The 13,569-nt window shown below is 40.7% G+C and overlaps 1 protein-coding gene across 1 annotated transcript in view; it reads left to right on the top strand.

The window, feature by feature from the left end:
• CFTR (CF transmembrane conductance regulator) overlaps positions 1-13,569 on the top strand; it is a 210,613-nt gene that overhangs the window by 28,958 nt on the left and 168,086 nt on the right. The window contains exons 2-3 of the mRNA XM_068276426.1: positions 2,991-3,101; positions 6,283-6,394. Of these exons, the coding sequence (XP_068132527.1) occupies positions 2,991-3,101; positions 6,283-6,394 (223 nt within the window). The remainder of the gene's footprint in view (positions 1-2,990; positions 3,102-6,282; positions 6,395-13,569) is intronic.

Here is a 13,569-nt window from a genome sequence, read left to right as displayed (position 1 = left end):
GAGACAGTATATACTCGACCATTTCTGCAAATATTCAGCTCATATTGAGTATTGGAACCCTTAAACATATGGGCTAATTTTTGTTTTAAATGATCTGTTCCATCTCGTATGACTGCTGTTTGTAGGACAACTTCCATGAAATGATGTCCTACTGGATCTAATGCTGGGAATACACGATGCGTTTTTGCGTTCGTTTTTGCCGTCGTTTTCGCTTTCGATCGATTCTACTCTCGATTCACTGCTCGATTCCCCTCTCGATTCCTTATCTTTTCTTATCAATTACATTCACTTGAATGAGGAGAATCGAAACGAAAGTAGAATCGACCAGATCCAACAGGTTGGAATTTATCTATCGAACCCATTTATCTAAAGTAAAAACTTAACGTGTATTCCCAGCATAAGACATTTAAAGAGGACCTGTAACCAAGGCTTTAACTTCTTCCCTGGGGGTGTGGTTATAAATAATGGTAGTTGGTGCTGTCTGTTTTTATTTATGTCTGCCAGTAGTAAAGATGTTTACGTGCAGGCTGAATGTGGGTCAAACAATATGAACAAATTACTTGGCGAGTATCATCATTTCTTGAAGTCCTGTTTTTTACTTCTCACTTTGCAATGTATTTATTTTTTTCCACTTTTCGCTACAGTTCTTCTTTAAAGAGGAACTGTTGCGAAAATCTTAAAATTTAAAACGCATACAAATAAAAAGTATGTTTCTTCCTGAGTAAAATGAGCCATAAATTACTTCTCTCCTATGTTGCTGTCGCTAGTAAGTAGTAGAAATCTGACATTACTGACAGGTTTTGGGCTAGTCCATCTCTCCATAAGGGATTCTCAGCATGGCCTTTATTCTTTATAAAGACACTCCCTGAAAAACATTTATACAAAGATGCTGACCAGCCTCCCTGCTCACCGTACACTTTTTTGGCACTTGGACGGAGCAACTGCCATTTACTAAGTGCATTTTGAAAATAAAGAAAGCCCTGTGAACCCCCCATGAGGAGATGGGCTAGTTCAATACCTGTCAGTTCTGTCAAATTTCTACTACCTACTGTAAGTGACAGCAACAGAGAAGGAAAGTAATTTATGGCTCATTTTCCTCTGGAAGACACGTACTTCTTAATTGTATATGTTTACATATATTTTCAATTTTAAGATTTTCGAGACAAAAGTCTTTTAAAGAGTCCTTCTAAAAGTGCTTATAATTATTCTTTCTAACACTATAGCTGTCCTTCCTTTTCACAGAATTGCATCCATTGTTAGGCTGCATTTCCACTTGTGCGGTGCGAATCGCCGCGGTAAAAATTCGCATGCGGATGCGAATTTCGCATGCGGGTCTATACGAATTTTCATGCGAATTCGCATGCGAATTTGCATGGATGACGATGTATGCGAATTTAACCATGGCAGTGCTGGTGTGCTTTTCCATTGTTTCTATGCGAATTCGCATGAAAATTCGCATGAAAATTCGCATGCCCAAACCTCATGCAAATTTCCTATTAAATACATTGCATGCGATTCGCATAGCGGTATGCGGTATGCGAATTCTGATGGCTCTGCCATGCGAATTTTTTCTGCACAGAAAAACGCAAAGGAATCCTGACAAGTGGAAACAGTCCCATTCACTTGTATTGCTATGCGAATTTTCATGCGAAAAACGCGTGCGAATTCGCTATAGTGGAAATGAGCCCTTATGCTGGGAATACACGGTTCGTTTTTGCCTTCGTTTAAACCTTCGTTTCGATTGTGCCTTTTGTCCTTTTCGATCCCGAAATAATCAGTCATACGGTTAATATCACCACCCACGGTTTCGTTTTTTTTTCCGATTCTGATGGTTTCGTTTTTCCAATGATCGAAGGCTGCAAAGAAACGAAACGAAAATCCCTTTTTACAGGGACGGACTAGCATAAACGAATATATAATCGATCTGAACAGCCATCAAGCCTACCAATGGCTCGATTAGATGGATAAAGAGAGATAATATCAAACATGTTCGATCACTAGTCGTTCGTTTTTGGGGTCTATTAATCGAAACTATAATGAGATTATGACTATTTTCACATACGTTTTCAACACTCGATTCGTTTACCGAACGAATCGAAGGTTTAAACGAAGGCAAAAACGAACCGTGTATTCCCAGCATTAGTCTAGTTCTCTTTCTCAAGTATGTGTGACCAGATATTTCCCAATGGGCCTTTGATTATTTCCTCACTCACTGAGCAGACCTACACATTATCACATTTCATGTTGTGTTGTCACTAAGAGGGATAATGATGAAATCCTATTTTCCTAGCCATTAGAGTAACATCCTTGTCTATGTATGGTGTACTGGAAATCCCAGCAGGAGCACAGCAGCTGTTGGCAGGCCATGGTTTGAGGACATTGACTCTGTATTTGTTGAATGAATGGGACTTGGTCGCACAACTGAGTTTATATACTTTCTTCAGTGTTACGCTAAACTAAAAGCAATTGTCTGAATGTCATGTGGTGGAAATTTGATGCCTACATTTTCACTGCTGAATTAACAGATGAAGCAATCTGGTAAAACAAAAAACAAGTCTATATCAAATGAGGAGTATCATTATTCTTCACATAGGGGTTTAAATGACTTGTTCAGCAAGCAACCCGGTACTGAAACAGCATATTAAGGAGTCTGATATGGTAATAATATAATAGAATGATATACTAAGAGAGAGGGACTTCTAATCTGTGACACTCCCATGATCTATATTCAGTCCTCCAAGCTTTTGTAGTTTTGTACCAGACTAAAGTATTCATGTGACCAGATTTAACATAAATGTGCTGCCAGAGCCATAGACAGTTAATGCCATGTCAGTTTAAATTGTGTAAGATATATCTAAGTTCATTGATCAAAATGTAGGATATAACATCAATCCTAATAGCAACCCAGGCCACATCAGTGTCTGTCTGTACTGTTATAGTTGTTTGTTGTCTGTGCATCTGTAAAACGTGTGTTCTCTGATTTCTTTTAGTTGGACCAAGCCTATATTGACGAAGGGATACAGGCAGCGATTAGAATTGTCAGACATTTATCAAATTCCCACAGGAGATTCTGCAGATAATCTATCAGAAAGACTTGAAAGGTAATGTTGTTCTTTATTTGTGCAATTCTTGCTTAATAGTACAAATCCTTATTTCATGCAGGAGTTGCAGAGAAGCAAAGTGTGTATATTCTACACTACAACTCTGACCACATATGTGAAACAAGTGAAAAAAATATCAGACGTTCAGAGGTCAACTCATGCTTGGATGTCTGACCTATACTCTACAGTCTATGGCAAACTGCTAGGCTAATGTCGTACACTGTATAGTGCAATGATAGGACACTTTTTATGTGTTTGCTTATTTACCATGACAACTTTCATTGATTTTAATGGAGCGATTGCACTGAGTCTGCAGAGAAATGGTAGCTCAGTCTGTGAAACTATTACAGTGAAAGGGGGGCGATATTGCAGCCACTCCTTTCAGTGTATTCATCTCACCTGTGTATTAGTGTCAGTGGCATCTTCACACCATCCCACCCACGACAGTCACCACTGCCCATAAGGGGATCTTTACTAAGGCAGCGAGTGGAATCGCACCTTACTGCTTCATGGTCAGTGGTCCCTTCTGGATTAGGGATCTGTGGGTTGGTGTTAGTAGCATTCCCCACCAAATCTTTGTGGTCAGTGGGGCACCTTTCCATGATTGGAATTTTGCAGATACTTTTTGTATACAAATCCACAGCGCTTGGTACTCAGATCGGCATCTGCAGTAACCCCACAGTGCTCAAAATCATGTTTCCATAGTGACCATCACCAGAAATAAATCGAGAAAGGTCATTTCTCCATCCAAGAAACATATAAACATTTATTAGAAGCTGAATCTACATCACATATACAATGACTTACTTCCAGGGTCCTTTTGACAGGGACCCTTAGTAGTTAAAAGCATATAGTGTAACCCAGTACACATTTAAAATCCAAAAACGATCTCATATAAGTTGCCCAGTCTCCAGTTCCTACCGGTTTCGGCCTTGCGCCGTCATCAGGGAACACTCATACACATGAGATAAAGATTGGATCAGCGCCTGTATATACTACAAGATACTTTTTGTGGCATCAATGATATTTCACCTCCTCAAGGTCCATTAGCTTCTGAAGATGAAGGACATCTTTGGTGTTGGAAATTCCTGCAAAACCGCAGCAAAAAAAGCGCAGTGAGAGACATAAAATGGCAGTATGACTACATCAGTCCCTGTACCCACTACTCACCGAGTCTCCATGGAGTGAATCTGCCGCTAGGCTACATCAGTCCCTGCATCCACTGCTGTCATCTATTAGATGTCATTTTACATCTAAATAAAATAAGCTGCAGTTTTAGGCTGGTTTTTACAGTAAGACGTTACAGGCGCACGTTAGTGCAGCCTGTAACGCAGCCCAACTCACAGCAATGTAAAAGCAATGGGCTGTTCACAGTGCGCACGTTGCGTTACATTGTAACGCTGCACGTTCTGTGAAAGTGCAGCATACTATACGTTATACGCGTTAGACTGCTTGCCCATGCGCAGTAATTAGCCACATGGCTAATTAATATTCACTGCACTGCTGACGTGCATTGTTTTCTTCCTGGAGCGGCCGATTTGTGCGCTGATTGGCTGGCGGGACCACGTGATGCGGAGTGTTCCACTCTGCATCACGTCGTCCCGCCAGCCAATCAGTGCCACGGAGACGCAGTGCGCACAAAGAGCTGCATAACGCGGCTCACTCTGGCGTCCTCCTTGAACACCACCAGGCGTTGCATTAGGGGCACGTTATGCGACCATAACATCCCCTAAAACGCAACGTCTTGGTGTGAAAGAGGCCTTAAAGTTAAAGTCATGGAACGTCTACTTTTGTCATACAGGTGAAACTTGAAAAATTTGAACATTGTGCAAAAGTCTGTTTACTTTAGTAATTCAACTTAAAAAGTAAAACTAAAATGTCAAATAGACTCCTTACATGCAAATCGAGATATTTCAAGCCTTTATTTGTTATAATTTTTGATGATTATGGCTTACAGCTTATAAGAACCCCAAAATCAAAATTTTAGACCATTAGAATATTGTGAAAATGTTCAATATACTAGGCTCAAAGTGTCAGACTCTAATCCGCTCCTTTATCCAAAACACTTGCAAAGGGTTCCTATTTCATATATTATCTTCACCAACCAGTGAACAAAGAAAGTACTAAAAAAAATTGGTCAAGAAAAAAAAATATATTAATTTTTGTTAATCAGGAACAACTTATTTTGAGTAAGGCGTAGTTCACATTGCGTTCGGCTTGCGTGTCCGTCCGCGGTGGGCTTTTTTTTCTGCAGTTATCTGCGCGTTCGCTCGTTTTTGTGGGTGTTTTTGTAAGAGCTTTTGCAGAGTGCTTCCGTCTCTAGATCCGGAAAAAATAAATACAATGGATTTTTTGAAAAAGACGCTCATGCAATTGCTTGCCATAGCAATTTTGTGATCATTTTGTGTTTTTCCTATACCTTCCATTGAGGCAAATCACCTCAAAAATGGCCCAAGCACCACTTTTCAAAGCGGATTGCAAACGAACTGCTCTGATATGAACTCTCTCATAGAGAATCATTGCACAAGCGCTTTCAGGGCGGTTTTGAAAACTACCCGCACTTAAAATTTTACAAAAACGCCTCTAATGTGAACAAGGCCAAACTGCTTTACTTTCTATGCTTTAGGCAGAAACATAAAAATTGTCTGTTATAAAAAAAAATACAAAAAAACCCTCTTCAGTGAGAGGAAGCTGCAATAATAATGTCAAAAAGGTTTTGATATGGCTTGTTTCTGCATTGTATAGATAAAATGTTATTCCGTCAACAAGTCATCTTTGTCTGCATTGTTACCAGTTAGAATAGTCTGCCTTTGTTTTCATCTTGCAAGGGACTGGATGAACTCCAAAAGCTTTATTTGCCTATTATTTCTGCATTGGTCTTAAGAACCCTGGCAGTTTTTTTTTCTAAACATGCAATGTGACCTTTACATGAATTAACTCCCTGCCATGAGATATATGGTCAGGTTTTTAAATCTGCCAAATACATGAATGAAGTGGTGAAGCACTCAGTTTTTAGCACCATGAGGAATGGATCCCCCTGGCATTCTAAAGCTCTAGTTTTATTAGAATCCTTACTTGCACTATGCGAGTTTCCCTGGAAATACCTGGGAATGAGGCAAAGTGCTTCAAGTCTAGACGTAACTCTTGATGGATAACTGTCTTGTTTTTGTCTTTCTTGCAGAGAATGGGACAGGGAGCTGGCAACCTCGAAGGAAAATCCCAAATTAATCAATGCACTGAAGCGATGTTTCTTCTGGAAATTTTCTTTTTATGGCATCTTGTTATATCTTGGGGTATGCATATTTTGCTTTTTCAGCTGCTATCTGGTATTTTTATTCTGTTGATTATAGAGGTTACATTTGAATTCATGTATAAATCATAATGTTTCTATGGTCTGAGGAAATGGTCTGGAATAGTATAATATGGAAGCTGTAAACATAAGGTACATTATTATTATTAATTTTTATTTATAAAGCTCCCTCATCTTTCATTGCGCTGTGCAGAGTGTAGTCCAGACAATAGTCAGAACCATAAATAAATACATACGTACAGTAGTTCATGCACAGTAGAATCAAAACACCTAGCAATACACATAAAAAATGCATAAAGTACATACTTAATGCTATGGTAACATCTAGCAATACAGGTACAAGTTAATTTGATACAATACTGCAGACAGAGATGAGAAACACTAGGAGAGGAGTTCTCTGCTCTTGTTAGTTTGCAATCTAGAGAGGAGTTGGGTGGACACTGGGAAAGGTGACAAAGGGGCTATTTAGATGAGGCAAAAAGTCTTGTTATCTGGTACAGATGTAGATATATCCCTATTGGATTACAATGACCGATTTTGTGCCTGTCTGAAAAGATGTGTTGTAAATAAGATTTAGAAGAGTTACAAAGTAGGAGTAAAACTCGTGAAAAGTCTTGAATGCAGGAATGAGAGGAGGATACCAGAATGAAAGATAGTAGGGTAGACTGGGTGGTATTAGGAAACTGTCTAGGAAGTGTATGGAGTGGACAAGTTATGGAGAACTTTGTAAGAGGGTTAGGGGTTTAAACTGGATCCCCTGAGTAACTGGCCGCTAACAGAGATGGAAGTAGCAGAGTGCAGTTCAGGGACAGATTTACTAAAAGGCACTGTGGGCACATGCCTAGAGGTGCCTGATGATGGAAAGTCGGCTCAATCCCCTCCCCAAGTGCCTCCCTCCCCCCCATGCAGAGTCCTGATGAGAGTGGAAATGAGAGGTTACTTACCCAGCTCTTGGCATTCCACTGACAAGATCTCCTTTCAGTCAGGGACATCTCTAGCTACCTATTATCAAGGATAAATCTAGATTGCTAATACTTGGGGGCACCTCTAGATACCTACATACTTGTAGGTTCATGGAGGGTGAAGTCTAGGGTGCCAGAACATCTGTAACTATAGGCTCCTGTAATGTAAATCCATCCCTGGTGCAGTTAATGAGACTTAGAGGATCTCCAGTGAAAATAATGTAATAAAAAATGCTTCATTTTTACAATAATTATGTATAAATGATTTAGTCAGTGTTTGCCCATTGTAAAATCTTTTAAATCCCTGATTTACATTCTGACATTTATCACTTGGTGACATTTTTACTGCTGTCAGGTGATGTAGCTGCTGCTTGCTTTTTTGGCAGTTGGAAACACCTTTAAACAGCTATTTCCCTCAATGCAACAAGGTTCACAGACAGGAAACTGCCAGGAGTACCATGGTCCTCAGAGTTTATTGTGGGAGGGGTTTTACCACAATATCAGCCATACAGCGCCCCCTGATGGTCTGTTTGTGAAAAAGAATAGATTTCTTACGTAAAAGGGGGTACTGATTTGGATGAAGTTCAATTATTGGTCATGGTTTCTCTTTAAAGGAAAGTTCAGAGTAATTTGGCATTTCGTTTATCGGGATTCCCTTGACATTTTACTCATTCTGGACACATGTCCAGGACACAAAAATGCCATTAGTTGATCAATCACCAACCTTACTCCATTTGTTTGTATTTCACCATTTGAATGTAATTTTATATATTTTTATCCTCTTGAGGACTAGTGGTTTACACCCCCCTAGGGACCAGGCAATTTTTTAAATTTCAGCACTTCGCCACTATAACTATTTGTTGCTCAGCCATACAACTTAGCAACCAAATTAATTTTATCTCCTTTTCTTGCCACTAATAGAACTTTCTTTTGGTGTTCTCTGATTACTGCTGCAATTTTTTTTATTAATTAAAATTTTATATTTTTTTCAATAAACCCCCTATTTCTTTTAATTACCCCCCCCCCCCCTAAATTGGCCCTAGACTGCGATCCATACACTACAATACTAATGCCTATGTATGTGATTAGCATGGGAGCCGTTGGGAGGGACAGTTAAGTGATTAAGCTGTCACCTGTACAGCGCTGTGCCAGATCGCAGCGCTGTACAAATGTTTAGTGTTTTCTTTTCTGTATTTCAGCCTGCCAGCTCCGATCATGGCTGGCAGGTTGATGACTGATTCCGGACGGATATTTCCTAGCAGGGAACGCGTGCTAATTCCGCCTACCACACTTTGATGCCAATCGGCGTTAGGCAGTCCCCAGCGAGTGATGCCCATCGGCGTTAGGTAGTCGGGACGGGAGGTAGTTAAATATATTTTGGAAATACATATGGGAATATGGAATGTGACCTGTATAACCTGCTCTCACAAGCCCAATGTCTGCAACCCTTACACTTGCAATTCACAGTAATGGTGCTTTGAGCAACCCTGATAAATTTGCAATGGAATTTTAAAAAGAAAGCGCACCTATAAGACGTGATTAAGGGCACTTATGATGTCCCTGTAGTATAGATTGATTTGGGAAATTGATTGCATTTAAGTTTTATGTCAAATCTCCCTCAATGTTTGCTGTTCAGTACTCAGGTTACTTTCTAAGTATCTGTGCTTAGAGCTTCACATACTTTCTTACTTTGCTTCTTTCCATACAGGTGTTTTGTGCATACTTGTTTTTCTTGCAGGTGAGCAGTCACGTGTCTTCACACACTGTAAGTGACTGAGCAAGTCTCTTACTGGCCACCGTCCAGATCATCTCTGTAGCAAACATGAGATCCTGTAAACTGATTCATTTTAAAACTGAGCTGTAAATAAAAAAAATTGTTGGTCAGCCAGAAGATCAGCATAGAAGCCAGGGAACTGAAGTTTTTAAAAGGGAATAGAGATGGCTGCTGCTATTTCCAGGGGTCAGGAACCTTTTTGTCTGAGAGAGACATGAACGCCACATATTTTAAAATGTAATTCCGTGAGAGCCATACAATATGTTTCAAACTAAACATAACAACTAAACTAAACAACATTTTAAGTAAGACAAACACTTTTAGGCTTTGTTCACATCATAAATCGCCAGCGCTATCACAAGCGATGAACAATTTATTAAGAGTTTTTTCCTCCACTTTTCCCTGCGCTTTGCGCTTAGAAAAGTGCTTTTCTTAGCACTTTTCTAAGCACTTTTTCAGAGCAAACTCTTTCATCCGGTAATAAATATATACAATGGATTTATTTATGAAAGCTCTGGGGAAATCGCTATACAAAGCGCTTTTTCAAGTGATTTGCAATTTTCCTATACCAGGCGTAGGCAACCCGCGGCTCCGGAGCCGCATGCGGCTCTTTTTCACCTTCGCCGCGGCTCTGGTGTCAGTGCCTGCGGCGTGCGTGCGACGTGTGCTGTCGCTGGCCGGCAGCCTATCAGAGAGGCCGCCGGACCAGTGCAGGGCTTCGGGCGGCCATTTTCCCGTAGCCCTGCAGTGTAATGCAGGCAGGACGTGATGCAGGAAGAGGACCGTGGGAATTGCGCGCCACAAGGTCGGGACAGGAGTAGATCGTGACAGGAGGTCTTCTGACTAGGTGAGTAAATGGGTTTTTACTTTTCAGATCTGCTGAAGGATTGTTCATATGGGGGTCAGATCTGCTGAAGGATTGTGCATATGGGGGTCAGATCTGCTGAAGGATTGTGCATATGGGGGTCATAACTGCTAACGATTTGTGCATATGGGGGTGTTAGGGGGCAGTGTTAGATTTGTTTTATAATGGTTTTGCGGCTCCCAGTTTTTTTCTCTTTTCGGAAACGGGTCCAAGTGGCTCTTTATGTCTTAAAGGTTGCAGATCCCTGTCCTATACCTTCCATTGAGCAAAAAACGCTCTGAAATGGTACAGGCAGCACTTTGCTAAGCTCAGAAACAAACCGCTCAGATGTGAACTCTCTCATAGGGAATCGCTGCACAAGCACTTTTAGGGCAGTTTTAAAAATCATCAGCGCTTAAGAAAAACAACGAAAACACCCTAGATGTGCACAAGCCCTCAAAGTTGGCTGTCAAATGACAGGCAGCCTATTGGGCCAATCAAAGTGCAGGGAACTAGTTCTAACAAGTCACTGGACCCGACAGAGTGGGACAGTTGGAGTGGCCGTTAGTTTTGGGGGGAGCGTGAGTAAGTTAGTAGTGCATGCTACTAACTTGCCTACTTTGAAAAATGTACTTGCGCTGCCACTCTAAGCTGTGCTGCTTGAGCAGGGCAGCTTGGTGAATCAACCCCTACTGATATGTCTGTGAGACAGATGCAGCCATCAAGAGCCACATCTGCCTCCCGAGCCATAGGTTCCCTACCCCTGCTCTATTCCTTTCATGACTTCACCATTCTGTATATTGGTGTACACCATTGTCTGTATTATTATGTACCCCATGTTTGTTTCTTACTTTGTACAGCGCCACGGAATATGTTGGCGCTTTATAAATCAATAATAATAATAATTCTCTTTAACTGGTCTCCCTTGTAGAGATAAATATAACTGTCTAAGGATATTTATAGAAGCTGTTTACGTAATATAATTTTACATCCAAATTTTCTGAGCTGTTAAAGTGATCATAACACAAAAAAAGTTCACTGTTAAAGCAAACCTGAAGTGAGGAAACTCTCTTCAGGTTACATTCTTACCTATGGAGAGGGAGGGCTCTGGATCCCATAGATCCCTCTCGGTACTCTCACCGTCCTGTAATTTCACCGCTGTCCCCCGTTAAAAATTTGTACCGACTGTGTCTTTAGCCCTCGTCAGATAGGCTTCAGAAGCACTTGGGTCTCTGAGTACTTCTGAAGACGAGCAGCCCCGTACTGTGCACGCACAAATCCATGCTTGCCTTTGCATAGTACAAAGCCAGACGTATTCAGGGACCCGAGTACTTCTGAAGCCTGCCAGAGGAGGGACAAAGATGTATTCGACCTGAAGGTCGAATAACTCTACTGAGGCTACAGCGGGGGAACAAGGACTTGGAGAGAGGACAGGTAAGGCTCTATGAGATCCAGAGCTTTCCCTCTACATAGCGAAGTATCTAACAAGTCTTTTTTTCCTCACTTTAGGTTTACTTTAAGTTATAAACTCTATGTAAAAATATACACCTGAAGTGCATACACACATTTAATTTCTCCTCTTCCATATAACATGAGGGCCAATAGATTATGAATACTATGAACAGATTGTATAGATAAGCTCTCATACTAAGTACTGGGATAAAATGCGCCAATCACTGCCTAGACACTGGTAGATTTAATCTGGGAAATATCTGATGTGGTTATTGAGGCATACCTCCAAAATAATTAGAATAGTAAAAATATTTGCTTCAGTAAACCAACTTCACTGTGGGTACTTTCTATAATCTGGCAGATATCCCTCAGATCAGATCTCCCAGTGAGTGGCCAGTATTAGGGCAAGTACACGTGGCTAGATACATTTCTATTCTTTTTGGCAATTGGTAGTGCTGGTTTATTTCCTGATTGATAATGAAATGCCATACCAATATGCACAGTCCTTCTGTCCAATCCTTTATTCCCAAACATGATTCTAAAAGTTCCTGAGCCTACCATATTACATTGATATTGCCGGATTCAATTGCTAAATAACCAATCAAAATCTGTTCTGAGCTAAAAATCTCAGCTTTCATGCACACTTAATGTAAATTGTATACAGCTTGGAATTGGGCCAACAAGAGTTAGCAGGAAATGTATTTGATTCGCCCAGTTCCAAGCTTCATACAGTTCACATTAAATTTGCATGCAAGATGGAATGCATAGTATTGATCATCTCTACAGTTGAGAAGTGGTGCAATTGATTTTCAAACAAATCTGATGTACTGCTTTCATCATCACACAAATGTTTGTTTTATTGGGCTATTAAAATAATATTTGTCTTGCAAATTGTTATTGCAACTGGATGTGACACATGGGCAAGGAGGGTGCATTGAATGGCTATTGCATGATGATTTGCTTTGATATTCTTCACTTACAGCCCTAGTTCGCCCGCTCAGATTTTTATTGTTAGTAAAGCTTTATAGGGGACTATAGCAATACTTACTCAATTCCCATTTTAGATGAAGCCGTTCCAGAGAAATTCCTTTTGGAAAAGTCAATCATATGTCCCATAGATTCCTCCTGCAAGCATGGAGCAGGCAGCAGAGTGGTGTTCCCACTTACAGAGCAGCTATTACTATCTAGCTCCTCTCTGCACTGTTGAAAGATGAAGCATATTTTGATCATTATGACACTAAGATTTATTTACAGTGCTGGCCCCAAAGACTGGTCGATGAGAGAAAAACACGGGCAAATAGAAGCACACTCTAGTATAATATGTTACTGTCAATAAGGTGAACAATATAAAGACTGATGGATGGATACCCACAATAAAGGGCTGCATAAACAAGCAACCACTATTTAAGCATGTGTGGAAGGACTTGGCTTTGAATTCAGGCGGCAGTCACTCTGCAAAAATATAACTTATACAAAAACATAAAAAATCAATTCCCCAAGCGGAGTGGTCTGTAGTACAACAGTGATAGTAGAGGCATCCAAAAATGTATGAAATATTTAAAAATCCTATAAAGGTAAGTGTTGGTCTTGCCTTATAAAAGACTGCTTGTAGTAATTTCAAACACTTTTATTGGATATAAGCACAAAAAGACAGACAACACATTTTGCGTTACCAGGCTTCTTCAGATGAATAGAATGTGCCTCACAGGAGAGCAGTAGACAGCATGAGCACGTTTTCTTAAAGGAAACCTAAACTGAGAGGGATGTGGATGTTTCCTTTTAAACAATACCAGTTGCCTGGCAGTCCTGCTGACCTCTGTGGCTGCAGTGGTGGCTGAATCACACACCTGAAACAAGCATGCGGCTAATCCAGTCTGACTTCAGTCAGGGCATCTGATCTGCATGCTTGTTGAGGGGCTGTGGCTAAAAGTATAAGAGACACAGGATCCCTTTAAACAAGTTAATCTCTCAGCAGAAGGAGGGGTGGGAGAGGTCATCTGATCCATGCTCACGATGAGAGACTGGTTGCTACCTCCTGGTCAGGGGTGCCTCTGGCCATTTTTTCCTCTCCAGGCGAAGAAAACTTGTGCCCCCCCCCCCAAGAATAATCGTAACGCCGCGCGGCA

This window comes from Hyperolius riggenbachi, chromosome 3 (genome assembly GCF_040937935.1).
Source record: "Hyperolius riggenbachi isolate aHypRig1 chromosome 3, aHypRig1.pri, whole genome shotgun sequence".
Classification (NCBI taxonomy): domain Eukaryota; kingdom Metazoa; phylum Chordata; class Amphibia; order Anura; family Hyperoliidae; genus Hyperolius; species Hyperolius riggenbachi.
The sequence above is the reverse complement of the archived record's forward strand: the minus strand, read 5'-3'. Positions and strand labels throughout refer to the sequence as shown.